The sequence below is a fragment of the Carassius auratus genome, chromosome 49 (assembly GCF_003368295.1).
Source record: "Carassius auratus strain Wakin chromosome 49, ASM336829v1, whole genome shotgun sequence".
NCBI classification, from domain to species: domain Eukaryota; kingdom Metazoa; phylum Chordata; class Actinopteri; order Cypriniformes; family Cyprinidae; genus Carassius; species Carassius auratus.
Window position 1 is genome coordinate 1,601,513 of NC_039291.1, and position 16,302 is coordinate 1,617,814.

General features: G+C 38.2%; 2 protein-coding genes across 7 annotated transcripts in view; one reads left to right on the top strand and one right to left on the bottom strand.

Annotated features, from left to right (window-relative positions):
• Nucleotides 1-750: 750 nt before the first annotated feature.
• Nucleotides 751-8,144, bottom strand: LOC113066015 (SKI/DACH domain-containing protein 1-like). The gene is made up of 2 exons (XM_026237572.1): nt 5,514-8,144; nt 751-5,433 (listed from the first exon to the last, which is right to left on the bottom strand). Exon 2 carries the CDS (start codon nt 5,318-5,320, stop codon nt 2,942-2,944), a length of 2,379 nt encoding a protein of 792 aa, XP_026093357.1. The 5' UTR covers nt 5,321-5,433; nt 5,514-8,144; the 3' UTR covers nt 751-2,941.
• Nucleotides 8,145-10,651: 2,507 nt separating this feature from the next.
• LOC113066016 (protein AF-10-like) overlaps nt 10,652-16,302 on the top strand; it is a 46,690-nt gene continuing 41,039 nt past the window's right edge. For 2 of the 6 annotated variants that reach the window (XM_026237576.1, XM_026237577.1), the window contains exon 1: nt 12,098-12,402. In XM_026237576.1, coding sequence (XP_026093361.1) covers nt 12,240-12,402 — 163 coding nt within the window. In that variant the 5' untranslated portion in view covers nt 12,098-12,239. Of the gene's footprint in view, nt 12,403-16,302 lie in introns of all 6 variants that reach the window. The other 4 variants (XM_026237573.1, XM_026237574.1, XM_026237575.1 and 1 more) reach the window with 4 other exon arrangements.

Below are 16,302 nucleotides of genomic sequence, written 5' to 3' on the forward strand. Positions count from 1 at the left end.
ACATATAAAATGTACATGTAATTTAGAAGGACACAGACTCTTTCAACCCCCACTATCCCCACATTTACCAAGGTCTACAAACAAGTGGCTTCTGCGACTAGTCTAGCACTTGTTTTTCTTATATCACCCAATTAACAATTTGATTTGTCCCTTATATCTCAGGACGTAACGTAGGCCTCACCAGGAACTCTGGAGCTGCAATGCATTTAAGTTCTGGCTAATCGTGCGCTGTTATGGTTTATTTTTTTAATATTTTTCAAAAACTCCTTTTTTCCTCTTGCTCCTCTGCTTTCAATCTTACCCTCTTTGGAGAAAGGAAATCAGACGAAGAAGCTTATCTTGAGCAGAGCTGGTCGTAATATCTTAAAGATATCTAATACCAAAGACATAATGCTGCCTTGTCTCATGCAAGTTACACAAACTATGATATGGAGACATAGTAATGTAACTTGTTTTTACTGTTTCCTTTCTTTAATTAGAGTACCCTGTATACGCTAAGCGCGCTCATGTGTGGTTGAGTAATGTGCTTGAGAACATAGCGTGTATAGCAGGGCACGAGACTATCGGTTTCCAGCCCCCTCCCCCACATTAATACTTTTCTTTACAATAAACAACTAATCTCAAAGATTGATCTTACATATGCTTGAACCGCAAGTTACCCCAAGAAAGGGACATACAACGGTTATAATAACAATTGATATCATAAAGAGTTAAAAGTTAAAAATGAACGATCATCTCACATCACACTCATATGTTGCCTATATTTAATGAACAGTTTCACGATAAAAAGTCAAAGAAAGTGCTTCAAAATCCACCTCACGTTTTCAAGTTTTCATTTCGAGTGCATTTATCCTATACAACAATGGTATACAAAAAGCAGGAAAATCACAAAAATAAATATGCATTTTTATAAACAACCAGTGACTTCAATTTAAGAAAAAAAAAAAAGAATCATGTCAAAATCTGACCTCAAGTATTGTAGCAAAAGCAGAAAGATAAAAAAAGTCCACCTTGACCAGATAATTCCTAACCGACCATGTTTACAGTGAGGCGCCGCCCATTTTCCCATTTCTGTTCATCATGAATTTCTTTAACTTAATGGGGTTGTGATGTGTGCGCTACATTCGGTTTAATTTGGCTAGTTTTCTCTGAAGTCGGGACGACATCGGTATTCTGTCAGTCCGCAGTGCACTTTACAGAACGGAACAAACACGCTCGAGAGAGCAGACATTAAATAGTCATGTTACAAAAATATAGAACCCCTAGGCTATATTTTAACCCTTCACCTGTCAAGAGTGTCAGGCCATATCGCATATTGGAACATTCACAAAGCGATGTATTTTTACTCAATAGGCTACAAAATGTCCATCCCCACTTGTACACGTTAATCAAAACATTACACGCAATGGCCTACTTAAATAACCTTAAAGTCTATTACATTTGTTCTCAGAATCACGTGAACCCGTTAGCCTTGCTTAAGACAAATCTACAAAGTCTGTGCTCATTTATGTCCGTATGTTTTTGTGTAGAAAATTAAAATGCAGTTTAATATTTCTGTCCCTTATAATCCCAAAATTATGAATTTATCTCATTGTCTGATCCAATCACAGATAGGCTAGAATTTGCTTTTAAAAGCCTGTTTTGGAGGCAGGCTGCTTTTGCTGAAGTAAACAAATATGGGAAGTCACAGTACATTCATCACAAGGCATTTATGGGGCAGGGTACTCTAGTGGAACACTAAATGTTTTCAACATTATGCTTTCCAGTGCCAAGATAATCCATATCCTTGGAAAATGTGGGCCTAGTAAAGCAAAATACAATCAAAACACTGAAAAGGACAAGGCTACTTGAGTCAAATATAAATAAACATTTACTAAGTATACCCTGACCAGAATGTGTGTATACTAAACTAAGCACCAAGGTCTTTTTTCTTTGATTTCGTCATGTATGTAAAAACACTGTTGTTTGCAGTTGTCTGGCCTATATGTCGCTCCGTTTAAACCGGCAAAATTTACAATGAACGACTAACATAAACCTCCTCTCAAAAGCAAAAGAGCATATTGGAAATAGCACCAAGAATTAATGAATTAAAAAAGGTCGTGTGTTTTTTGGGGTTAACTTGCGATGGCTCTTTCGCGTAAGAAAATCGAAATATAAAAACATACGTAACTGATTCACTTTAATGGGCATTAGCAAAGTGCAATGCATGGTACATTTGTGCTTTAGCTGTTCTATACCTTAAGCTATGAATGTGGTAAAGAAGGCGCTTGATTTGGCGTTTTTCCCTCTATTACATCGTGCAAATCAAACAGCTCTCGATTGTCAGTTAGAGGGGCATTGTGTTGGGCCTACCGTGAGAGTTATGGTGCTCTGCGTGCGCGTGAACACCAGGCGCCAACAATTGGAGCACACATGAAATAAATAAGAAGGGCATGAATAATCGGCCTACAGTAATTCAGAAATACAGTATATAGATGAAGCATAAAGGGAACATACAAAACATTGGCTCAAAATATACAGAAAAAAATCAGATGTTTTAAAAACAACATTTCAGTTGAGACAGACCTGACGATTACTAAAACGCCATTCTTATATGAGATGGTTAACCCTGCCTGCATGCAAAATGAGCCAACATGTGCTCCTTGAGAGTCGTTCAACAGGTCAAAAACAGCTCCACGATCTCAGTACTGACATTTAAAAAAACAAGTGTTTTTTTTTTTTTTTTTTTTTTGCTAGACCAGTTTATTATAAATACCTCCGTTTATTCCCGAGTCTCACACCTCGATGGATAGAGCAGCCCGTGATATGAGGGCGGTATGCCCTGCATAACAACAGGCCAAACACGTTTACATTGAAAACTGATAAAACAAATAAAACAACTAAAGGCAATCAGTTCTTGTCACGGTTTTAAGACATTTCCACCCGAGCTCAAAACATCAGTTCACGGAATAACAGAGGCTTTCCTGAATTTGTGGCTTGGAGGGGGAGGAACAACTGAATGACCGAGCTGCCATCTCCACACTGGGTGAGAACGAAGAGGCAGCTGGTTACTTCCTAGAGAGTTAAAAGAGTAAGCGGGACTCAAATCTCCATCGCTCCCAATAACAAGAGACGGCGGAGAGGGGAAATTCGCCATCAATCTGAAGGGCTTTTTCAGGGACGCTACATTGGGGCTCGCTCGTTTGCGTTTGCTCGCGCCCGCACAGTCTTCGTTCGATCCCTCACTGCAAGCGAATTTTCCTGCAGCACGGGGGCTCCGTTCAACTTTTGCAACTGATGTCCTCACACTTTCAGCTTTTTTACCCAAAAGCATCGCTCTGTAGTTTTTCCGGACCCTTGCACCATTCTTGGATTCCCCTTCCTCGGAACAAGGAGAGTTTAAAGTGCTTCTTGAGTCCTCGTTCCAAGCAGGGTGTTTTTGGACAGAGGTCTCTGTGGCTTTATAATGGTCAGTTTCCTTTAAATTATCACTGATGCCCTGATCATCAGCGTCATTATCCTTACATAGATATCCCGGAGACTGATTTGCATATTCATATTCGTCAAAGGTGTCCTCGACTTTAATCTTCACGTTGCTGAGTAAAAATGGTGGCGTTTTTACAGCCCTGTTGCCCTCATTGTTAAAGCCTGATGTAGTAACGGGCTCCTCTGTCTCTGTTTTGATAGGTTTTAGAGGTGAAGGCAGTTTGAAGGAAGTTTTTGCTTCCCTCTTGGAATTTGCTGCTGATGAAAGATTGCTGTCTGAAGACGCACAACCCGTTATTTCTTTGTCCGGAACACCGTGGGAGATCAAGGCTTGGGAGCATCTGTTTGCAGAACCCGTTATTCTTTGTTGGGGAAATGTATTGTTTCCATTTGCATTAGGTGTAAGCCCGGTGTCTTTAATTCTGAAAGCGTCACAGTCTGTTGTCTTTGGATCATTTGAAAATTCAAGGCGTGATGGTGCTTCAGAGCCCTCTAAATCTGGGAAACATATCCGCACAGGGCAGAACTTCTGGATTTTCGCAGCATCACCATCTGTGGGTGATGTAAAGTCCGATTTCTGAATTTTGACAGTTCGTTTACAATCCAAAGTACGTATTCCTTGGCTAGTGGGGATGTTCTGCACATTAGGCCTGTAGTGAAAAGTTGGCTGTAAAAGTAGAGGTGTTTTTGTGTTGAGACTGGAGAACCTTGCACGCCTGAAACGAATGCTCTGCACTGAAACTTGACTAGACACAGAGCTCGAATCAGACTGAGAGGAGCTCTCTTCATCGCTACTGACATCTGAAGAATCCGACAGAGAGTCGTCGTCGTCCTCCTCCTCCTCATCTGAAGTCCCGGAGTTGCTGGTGGTTGAGAAACTCGACCCGAAATCCGAATCGTTGTTCACCCGTTCTGAGACGGAGCTAGATTCCGTGTCGCTGCTGCAGCAGCTTTCCTGAAAATGTCCGGTGTGCCGAGGATCGTCGTACAATCCATGCTCGAGGTGAAACTGGCTCAAAGATCCACTGGGAACTTTTGGTTTACAGCACTTTGGGACGACCAAAACCTGATGGCTTCGTCTGCTCCTCGGCCAAAACTGCCTCGCGCTGCTCTCGCGCTTCCTCTTCCTTTTGTAAAGTAGGTCTGCGTTGCCTTGGTGCTTTGCCTGCGCTGCAATGGCGGACTGATAGAGCAGCGGCTGCCGATTCACAACGTGCCGAAAAAGCGTACGTTTCTGATCAAAAGCCACACCGTTGTCAGGTTTCTGATCGGTTTCATAGTTTTTAAAGGGTGTGGATTTCGACTTCGTGACCGGTTGGAAGTCACGGCAGAAGGATTTACTGTAAATTTGAGGTAGATCGAAGTGAGTGCGAGGGACAGGGTCCTGTCGAACAGCTTTGTTTTTGAATGAGAAAGTCTGAGGAACGCCATGCAAACTCAACCAAACTTTCTCTCTCCAAAAGTCACTTCTTGCAGAGGTGCTTTTGACATCACACATTTTTTCTGAGGAATTGTTTCTCTTTTCCCTTCTTTTGTTTGATTTCAATACCCGCTCAGTTTTACATGAAAAATACAGTGCCTCCACGTCCTCTCTTGAAATCAGAGTGCATTTAGCTGCATGGAAAGCTATAGAATTTATTGCTTTGAGCTTTCGCAATTCCTCCAAATCACAGTGATGTTTCTTCACGTTTAAATGGTCCATACGTTTGTGTACAGTAGTCCGCGGGATATTTTTCAAGAGGTCGGTGAAGACTTGAGAAAGGGCAAACATTTGTTTGCCTTTGATAACCAAATAGCCCAGCTTTACACCTTGCATTTCCTCAAAACCGGATTCCAAGTCCCCCATTTTCTTCATTGCATTAATTCCAACATTTAGAGCGACGGATGTCCTTAAAGTAGCTTTACTGCTGCTGCTTTATTTCAAGGCATTCTGCTGACCGGTCCAGCGTGGGATTTGACATGTCCACACTGCGTGGTGAACAAAAAGTTTTAAATAGAGAAATAAAAATGAAATGGCCTGTTTGAATGAAAACAATCAGTCCATTGACCTGAGCACTGCATGATCGATGGAATGTGTGTGATGTTGCCGACAGGCCGGCTGCTGCCTGTCTGAGCTCCTGTATACCTGCGCTCCCTCAGCTCCCTTCCCATCTGGCCATGAGGAAAAGAGGAAGGTGAACAGCACTGCCAGGGAGAAGGATAAAAAGCGAGGAGACTATGGAAGGGAAAAAGAGAGGAAGTGAGCGACAGATGGAGAGAGAGAGAGAGAGAGAGAGAGAGAGAGAGAGAGAGAGAGAGAGAGAGAGAGAGAGGGAGAGACAGAGAAATAGAACCCAAAATGCAGCCGCTATTACCGTTGCTGGTTTAGTCACAAATAAAATGACAGTGGGAACAGAGCAAGGCCGGAGACACCTTCATCAATTAATGCCTCCAAAGCCAACGCTGATTGGACGTTACTGACAGGTGATGCAATAAAAATGGATATTCCACCCATGGCCACCCCCACCCCACCCCCTAGCTAATTACCATACTATTGTAATCCCACCTCTTTTAGCGCAAATAATTCGCGAGTGATAAATTCATGCTTAGAAATTAATATTAGTCATTTTGTCGGAGTATTGTTACAACTTGTGTTGTTATGCTTGTGAAAAAAAATATTAATGCTGACAGATGGGTATGTTGGGCAGCAAATACAATGATGTGGTGCTTTTTAAAATTTATTTTACATATTAAACATTGCCGTGATGTTATTATTGCATTTTAATTTAAATGCTTTTATATCCTTGTAAATATCATAAAATATCATACACTCTGCAAATCATGCAATTGATTTCAGTGAGATGAGCATTTTGACTAAACCGAGATCAAACGTAGAATTTGAAGCAAACATTTTTAACAGTGGCAAGTTAAAAGCCGAATGAAAATATCGATGATGGTATTTTACCAATCCCCAAACTCGTTCAGAAGAAGAAGAAAAAAAAAGAGTCGAAAACAATTGTGTATAGTGCTTTATTATTTCTTTGATTTTGCTTTGCATCTGTAATCAACATAAATCACATTATACATTAACTCAGCTAATGCTTTTAGTCATTTTGTGTGCTTGAGATAGGCCTATCTGTGTTAATGTGTTCATGCACATTCTTTAAAGTAATTGCATGTGTGCAGAATTAAAAAAAATGTATTAGCCATGCTTTGAGAAATCTTCGGAGATTTGTCCAAGTTGCGATTTAATACACGTATTCAAATTCTGCAACAAAAACTGTAGATCAATATATGAGTTGTCAGAGGAGCTAAGAATGCAAGAAACACAAGTGTACACAAAAAAAGAAGAAAAAAAAGAATGTAGGCCTATGTTAATCACCATGCTCTAATACATAATAAGTGTGAGCGAGTTAAAAAGACAAATTATCCATACTTTTTGCGGTCCACTTTTTTTTCACAGATCAGGCAGGCCTCCATCCCACGTCATACTAACGTGAAAGAGAAAATAACGGGTCTTCACAAGCAAAGACTTCCCCTCCCCCGTTTGTGTACAGACATATGCCGTTTTACAATGGCGAGGAAGGAAAATGAACAGAGAAAAGTCATTTTAACAGTACAATACCGCTTTCCAGGCATACATTAGGCTATTCGACACAAAATCCTTTTAATCTGAAATGCACATGCACATTTTACGAACCTCTTAGTAAAACTTACAAACATGTTGTGAAACACTAGACACTCCTGATACAGTATTCCAAAATTCCATTGGTGTTCGTTGTTGATCCTCTACATAAAAATATATTTTTAATGCAGTGCATAACCGGGCGGCCGTATGCCTTGCAACCTTTTAAAAACTCAAAATATCGATATTTTGCTGCGAATGTTCTACAATAAATATAGACAATTCATTTAATTGTGCAATTTCAATCATTCCAACATTTGAATGCAAAAGACCTGCCCCTGCCACCACCTTTCACATCTTGCCTAATATGAAAAAAAGCAAACGAGACTGAATTGAACCACTATCTCACGACCAATTCGTACGTATTTTACGAGGTGGCTTATTCATACGAATTTGTACGACCTCACTCGTACGATTTTATACGATTTGTCTAAACCCCAGTGACGTTTAGGTTTAGGGGTCTTGAGATCGGGTTGGATTGAACAAGCCAGCGCTGTATTATGGGATTGAACTTTACTGCTGACGGGGTTTTCAACGCACATAAACGTTTTAGTTGTAAATTCTATTTGTCATCATATTAGCCTATATATTAATTGATGGCTATTGGTTGAAATAAGTTTGACAATATTTTGGATCTATTAAAAATGCCGCCATTCTCAAGTTATTGCTGCTGATGGAGATTATGGCGTGCACAGAGAGCTTACAGGCTTATGTGGTGGAAGTGGTTCATGTTAATCAACACATCCCATTTAGTACCAAATTAATCATCGACATTTGTACGCGATCCCACCTCACTGGATTCGCAAGGGGCTGTAACATAAATCGACTCCAGTTCATAAAGGTCTTTAAGGGAGTGTATGTCTCTCTATACTTCAGGGTACCTTTAGAATGAGTCGTTGTTGGATAAACCTGTTAAACCATTGGGCGTTGAGTCCTATCAGCTCCTTATTACCATTGCCGGTGCAAATAAATTGTTTATAAGCCTGAATGTCTGCAAATTTAAATACCTGAAAAAAAGTACATTTTATATACATATACATATATATATATATATATATATATATATATATATATATATATATATAATGTGTGTGTGTGTGTGTGTGTGTGTATATATATATATATATATATATGTATGTATGTGTGTGTGTGTGTGTGTGTTAAAGAAAATAAAAATGTGAACTCTTTTATAACCGTTTATTTTATGCTGTAGCTAATTTATCATTATTTTATCACTTGTAGAGTGTATTTACCCTCTAAGAACAAGTAGTTGTTCTGCCATTCAGTAAACAAATGTAGGCTGTTTAAAGAAGGGAAATGTTCTCCAATAATATAGGACCTGCATTATATGCATTTCGGGTTTTTTCTCCGCATATACTGGTTTTTGAATTTTATTCCAACCTCTGCTGAACTCTCTATAACTTTTATCCGAGGGGCACACATCATTTGAAAGACAACACGCAGGTCCTGGTCCTTTGATTCTGAAACCTCACAGCTTGAACAGACCTCAATTGTGACATGAGTGATAATGATTGATCTTTGACCCAGTGTGCATCGTCGTGGTTGAGGAGTTGAGAGGTTTGCCTTCAGAAATGTTTTGTCCCGTTTTAAGATTTATCGAAAAGTTGATCACTTTTAGAACATCGGATTAAACCAGATTAATCATTGATCATATAATTACTTCTAATGCAGATTAACCCCTGGGTATCCGACTTTAAATATATTTATACCACACACAGGATTTATTAATTATATATGGGATGCAAATAAATTAATTTAAGCAAAACATTCATATTTACGAAGCTGAGTTAATCTGACAACAATCACAAACGCAGTTTCATTTTGATCACCAGGAATAGTGCCATGCATAAACTGCAAGTCAGTGAGAAATTTCTTTTGTGAATTAGCATAGAATAATAATAGAAGGCTGTTCCAATACATTTATATAAAGCTGCTGATTTGTGAATAAAACACTTGTTTTCACATGCGTAATTAAGCCTGTTTTAATTAAGAGAATAAATTAATCTTTATGATTTTGTCGCTTCTATTTTGAGACTGTCTATAGTTGGTCTCATTTACTGCAGTGAAATCATGATAAAGGCCCTGGACCCTCAAACGTGACGGACGCCAAGAGGGGGTCCGCGTGGGCTACCTCACTACAACGTGCGCGGAGTCTCAAACAGCATGGCAAAGACGTCTAGTGACATAAAAATAAAAAGCTCACTGCAACCCATTTATCGTTTAGTTTAGTAAATGTGCGCATACTTTTCGCGATCGCGAGCTCAAAGTTTGATGAAGATTCTCACATTAGAAAGCGTGAGGTAAGAGGACGTCTCGATTTAGCTAACAATAGAAGAACAAAGAGCACATTTCATTTGGATTTAAGTTGTCTAGTTATTTTCTACGGGCAAGCACAATTGTTTCAGCTGTTTCGAATATTTTTATTTCTTTTTTGTAATTTAATTCATAGCATTTTTAGTCAACTGTTTAGCTGACATTTTGGTAAAATGTTTTCTTTGCATGCAAGATAAATTGGCATAGCTAGCCTATAAAGTCAAGGCGGATGTAAAGATATATATATATATCCTGTTGAAGTTCTAGCACAAGGAAAACATTGCATGGCTGCTGCACTAAATTCTAGTAGTCTGAAATCTGCTTTCAATATGATGTAATAAATGTTGAGTGACGTTCAATAACACGATGCGAACCTCTCATGGGACGAATACCTTCTATACCTAAACGGCGATAAACACATCTCTCTTGTAGCCTACACACACAGAACATTCTCATCATTAGTGTGAGCCCAGAGATTCTATCGTGTCTATGAAAATCATGAAGCACACTTTATACACGACTCGCTCTAAACAACCCCTGTTCAACTCAAAACGAATCTCCATTTACATTTCTGAAACAAGCATTAAAAGCAGTCATAAATACAACATAATTAGTTCCTTCCCATCTCATATAGCCGGTTGCATTCTTCTTTCAGAACGTATGAGTTGATACATGCAACTTGAATTTACAGAGTGAGTTGGTTGGGGGTGGGTTGAAATAACCTTTCACCCTGCCGTGTCATATCTGCATGTGGATGTGCCTGCCCCTGAATTACCCACAAGTCTTTGCGCAAAAGAGAACTCGTGCTACAGGCAAACTCTTTCTATTACGGCTCCGGATCTGGAGCATCGTCACAGACCTTAACACCTTGCGTTACGGAAGAATATTTAATCGTTAAACCCTTCATGATTAAAAAAGCAATAAGCATAAATAAGGTACTATTTAAAAATGTGCATATGAAATATTATGTTAAATATTTTCATCAGATAAGATGTTTCTTGCTGCAGATACAGTATTGATTAGACACAGATTAAAGTATGATGCTATTAAGGCATCACCCGTTTTGGATGCAATTCGGGTCTCAAATTCCAATTTTTTTTTTTTTTTTTTTTTTTTTTTTGAAGCAGCATAACGTAAACTCAGATTTAAAAAAAGTCTATATACTATCAATAACACAGTTTGATTTAAAAGCTTTGTCTATCATCAACTTGCCTACAAGCATATGAAAGAATTCTGATGGAAATCATTACAGGTCGAAATATCTATATGTTACTCCGTAGGCTAGTTCATTTAATGCTGTAAGGGTTGTGAATCATAGGCTATGCTGATAAATAATGCGCATGCAGGAAGATTATGGACATTTTAGACTGACCTGATCAAAAAACGCCAAAAGCTGCCTTTGCGTTAACATTCATAAATTCGTGTCATCTATAAAAAGATTCTATCCTTAATGTTGTGTACTTTAAAGCCCCTGTTTGTCTAGAATGGGAAGAAATTAAATGTGAGGAGAAGTCAACATTAGAATTTAAAGTATTTTCATAGGCTATTCATATTAATGAGCGACGTTTTAACCCAATTTACACAGAAGGCACATGTTTTTAACTGTTGCAGGTTCGTTGGGGCTCCGAATCGGTTGGGTCAAGGTCTACGTCAAAACAATCGATTCAGAATTGGGTTTAAATTAGGCCTTGTGTTAATTTGTTCATTAATTTCTCTTAAAATTTAAGGCATCTACTTCTGTTTTTCATGGTCCCACAGCATTAAAGCAGCATTAAATTTACGGAAATGTACCCACATGAACGGAAAGCTATAAGCTTTTGATTAATTATGTAAATAACATCTAAAATTTGCCAAACTGGTCATAGCCTATACCGTTGGCCATTTAATTGATTTTTCCTCTGTGAAATTGCCAGTTGTATTCAGCATTTAGGCTATAAAAATATACAAAAAGAACGAAACAATTCTTCTTTAATCCGAGATTCCCTACACATCTGTTATTAGAATGGTTGAGAATGAGCACACTATAATTTTGAGCTCAAACGTACACTGTATGTATCATTCATTTATTTAGCCTCATCTACCAGAACGTTTAAATAAAGGAGATATGTACAACTTATAAAGTTTGAAAAGTTATATGGATTAGGCCTATATTTCGAGGAAAACCTCTGAAGATAAATTTGACTTGTGTAACCAGAACCTGCTTACAGAAAGTCCAGTCCTCGCGTACAACCACTGTCTGCACACATTGGATGTTTCTCTTATCACTTCGACCGTAAGCGCCCTGCAAAGTAGAAATCACAGGCTAATCCGCTATGCTTCCAGTTCGAAGGTAGTATGATCCATTCCAAGGGCATTAAAGTGTACAAGACGTTGATTTAAATTGTATTTTTCTACAGAGATAAGCCTATATTATGTTAGACTTCTCTTGTAAGTTTCGTCTGTGTTAAGCTGAAGACGCTGCAGGCCGTGGCATAGCTAAAATCATACCTTACTCGAGTGCACTGTAGCTGCTCGCAGTTAAATTCTATGGCGTCCGCCGCGTGGATCAAACAGCCCTGCCTCTTCTAACTAGCTGCCTCCCCCTGTTCGGCTTTTTTACGCATGCGCGCACACGCGCCTCATATCGCAAAAAAAAAAAAAAATACCGCCTTCAATAAAATTAGATATGGCTTTTCATCGAAATGGGACATAAAATACGGTTTTCTAGGGAGATAGGGATTCGTGAGACAAACGACCGACCGCTTTTTTGTTGGTCTTTATGCGCTGCTGATGGTAGATGGTATCCAGCGAGCTGTATCTGGCTGAGGAAGACGACGACTCGGCGAGTAATATGAAGGAGATGATCGGAGGCTGCTGCGTTTGCTCGGATGAGAGAGGCTGGGCCGAAAACCCTCTAGTCTACTGCGACGGTCACGGCTGTAACGTTGCCGTCCATCAAGGTAAATATAAACGTCTACGCTCTTATTTTTCTTGAAGGACGGGTTATTTCAGGCTGATGTTTTGATAAGTTTCCCTCTGTTGTGTTTAGGGAATTAGCTTAGCACAACATAGCCTAGCTTAGCTTAGTTCTACCGCACAGTCAGTGTGACCTAAGTTTTACCGCTGGAGAGGATGTGTGTTATTTGGATGGTAGTTAAGAAATGTAAAATATTTGAAGGGGTTAATTCTTGGTGTTTTAAGGTGGGACGTTTGTTGTGAAGCAACGATTTGCCGTAGGCTTTTTGAAATGCTAATGTTGTGCTAGCACGAGCGCTACAAGGTTGTAACAGCATGGCTGATAATACTCATTTGTGGCTAACATTAGTCAGCAAAGCTGTCAACTTCCGGGATCTTCATTGGTTTCTATGCGTGTAGTTGTTTGTCTTGTGTTATTTTAGGATGTATGACGCTTCAAATGACACAGTTCACCAAAATAGTTAACAAGTATCTTGGTTCCAAGAAGGTTGTGCTTGTTGAGAAAAATTAAGCGAACAAATGCGAATACAACTTTTATCTTGTATTAGATGTAAAGAAGAAATCATATTATTAATAAAACCTTTCTTTGAAGTCATGACATGATTTTAGTCTGTTAAAATCTTTTAAGAATTGTTTTGTCATTCATACAATGATTAACTTTGATACATCTATTCACACTATATGAATATCTGATATCAGCAGTTTGGATTTATAATATCCTAGAATTGGTGTCAACTGCTGTCGGTTCTTTCTTCGGGGTCTGTTTTGTAGGTCACAGAAGATGATCAAGTACAAAAGGGTCAAGTTGTCGAGTAGACAGATGTTATTATTAGTGTTTTGACAAGCCTGGAGTAAAGAGATTTTTTGTAATGTTTTTATATTGGCTGTCTATTATGACCTTGGCTGAAAAACATTTGCTTAGTTTGTCGTCTGTCACTGATCGTTTTCTGATAAGTGGAAACATATATTTATTTGCATTTACTCAAAAATAACTTTAAAGCAAAGATTGGAATTCTTGTATGCATCTATAGTATTTTATTTAGGGTGTGAAATTGCAATAAAAATAAATAGTCAATGATTAGTTTTTCTATTTCCAGATTTGTATATATATTTATGTATGTATGTAAAATTGAGTAAACATGCAACAAATTTCAGTGGACCAGAAAAGATTCTCTTTGCACTCTTCCTCAATATCTTGAGGAACTTTTATAATTATAAAGTTATAAATAACTCTGTAATTTTAATGATAGTGAATAAAAATAAAATAAAAAATAAACCAATAAAATAACCACACTTTTATTCAGAGTATCACAATAATATCAGAGAGAAAATAATAATAAATATCAATATTATCTTTATTAAGTTCTGTGCAACAGAGCGGATATAACTGTTTTTTTTTTTTGTAGTTTTTTTTACTAATTATCCAAATAATGTATAATCCTACAAAGCTATAATTATTATCAGAGCATGAGCGCAGAGCATCACAAGAGGGTAGTGTCATTTTACCAGTTTTGCCCAGTACACCAGTACTACAGCATGTTACAGCACAGTAGTGCTATTGCAAACAGGAAAAAGTATACTACATAGAAATTTGAGCGGACTTTGGTTTTCCGGTAAGCATTTGCGGAAGACAAGATTCATAGAGCAGAATGGAGGAGATTGTCTTAAAGGGGTCATGTGATGTGATTTCAAGTTTTCCTTTCTCTTTGGAGTGTTACACGCTGTTTGTGAATAGATAAGACCCCTAAAGAAATATTCTTTATAAAAGTTAAGACTCGTCCACACCTTCCTAAAGCACCTCATCTAAATGCACTCCCACATGTGTACATGCATAACACTGGCCAAATGTTTATGCAAAGAAAGACGGCGTAACTTTGATTCTCGCAGTAGTATTGTTGCCGCTGCCATGTTGTGGAGACGCTGTGTGTTTCGGTGTGAAAGCTAAACTATTTTGTTTGGCATTCCAAAATGGGACACAACTAGAAATCAGTGGTTAAGTTAACACTGTTCCAGAATAGTTCAATCCAAATATTCAGATGTGTGCGCAGCACATTTTTTGGAGGACTGTTTCCTGAACCTGGGAAAGTAGCCTACAATGCCGTCTACAGACTGTTTCTATAAAGTGGGGCAGTTCCAACTTTGCAAGGAAAGTTTGGCGCTTCTTACTCGCAGCCTGTAAGTATGTTTTCATATTTAAAGGATTTGCCACTGATGATTCAAACACGAGTTTTGAGCATAGACAGTACAAAAAATGGACACAGCGACCCCATTGGAACTCAACTGAGACAATTGAAGCTCATTTTTAGCGTTTTTTAGCACTTCCGTTTCTGACGCGCAGACTCAAACGAAGCTTGACGACGTCAGCAACCTGTCTGACAGATGTAAATGTTCTAGTAGCTGTGCGTGCAAACTGCCATCGTTAATCTTGCAGAGACGGCGAGCTTGAGCGGGGAGTTCTTTGTCGTGAGTGAGCAGGAGTAAGTATTCTGGTTAATTATTTTGTATAGTATTTTAAAATTTAACGCCAGTACGCCATATTAAGTTAATTGCCTGCGAGATTCTCCTCCTGTCACAGAGAGTCGAGTGGTTATGACGCAATCGTTAGCCTATTTTTTACAAAAACTGTTTCTACGGGGCCATAATGTAACATAGAAGGTAATGGAGCCCTTTATACATTGTTGTGTATCTTTAGAAATAAATAAAGGACAAACGGAGTCTTTAAACACCTCAGATGTAAAGTTATTAGCTATCAAAGTGACTCCAAAATGAATGGGAGTCAATGGGACTGCTAACGCAAGTGAAGTTCTGCTACAAGATGGCAGCACGCAGCCGACTTCAACTTCCGGTCGACTTCCTTGCCGCCTGGTTTTGAGCAGTGTAGAGTAGCGCTTGTTGTCGTTTCTCCAATCATAAATTATTTAATGTTTACTCTGTGCGATATTCAATGCAATGTATAAAAAGTCAGTATAAGTCATTATAATCAGTAATTATGTCCCCACCTAATGCAACAAATACCTCATTGGTAATGGGTTTTATTGGTTTTGTCTCATCGAGCCGGGACACATGGCATCACAATATGGTAGGGGCATAACATTTCAATCATATACCATAGGAATGAATGAGAAATGATTTAAGCTGTATCCCACTTGTGGAAAGAAGTCAGCGACTTCTCTTATAAAATGGTAGGGCTGCATTTTAACCTTTGTTGTTATCTTCATAGATTAGCCACAAATGAGGGTTCACCACTAAGATCAAGTAAAGTGATTTATGTACTTAAGCAAACAGTATTTCTTTTTGTTGTGTTTTATTCCTCAAATGCTAAATGTGTTCAAGTGAAAATATTTTATATATATATATATATATATATATATATATATATATATATATATATATATATAAGAAACATTAAACAATTATTAATACCTTGTCTTTGATTTTACACTAAATAAATGGTCTCAGAGTTCTTATCTGAGAAATGATAATCCGTTCCATGATAAAAGAAGTTATTCATTCTGAAGAAAAACATTGAGTGCATTGAAATAAGTTGCTCTGCTTTAGCTTTCACAATTTCGACTGGCAGATGGATGAGACTTCACAGAGGAATCCCCCAAAAATGCACACCAAATGGTATCCGATTGAACAAAGTAAACAATTTGCCAAGTATCCAAACACATCATAGAAAATGAAATGAGAAGGTAAAAGGAAAATTATTCTAAAAATAGAAAATACCAAAAAAAAAATATATATAAACATTCCTCCCACATTCTAAAATAAGCATGTTGATGTTAAAACCAAAGTTTTCCCAACTAGGACTTTTTAGATCAGCAGTTCAAGGTAGCCACAAAGAAACATGCGTTCTCTATACCATAACCTAACTACTACTT

Bases quoted from the DNA above. Each gene is read 5' to 3' on its own strand.
- LOC113066015 (XM_026237572.1), bottom strand. From the start codon at position 5,320: ATGAAGAAAATGGGGGACTTGGAATCCGGTTTTGAGGAAATGCAAGGT.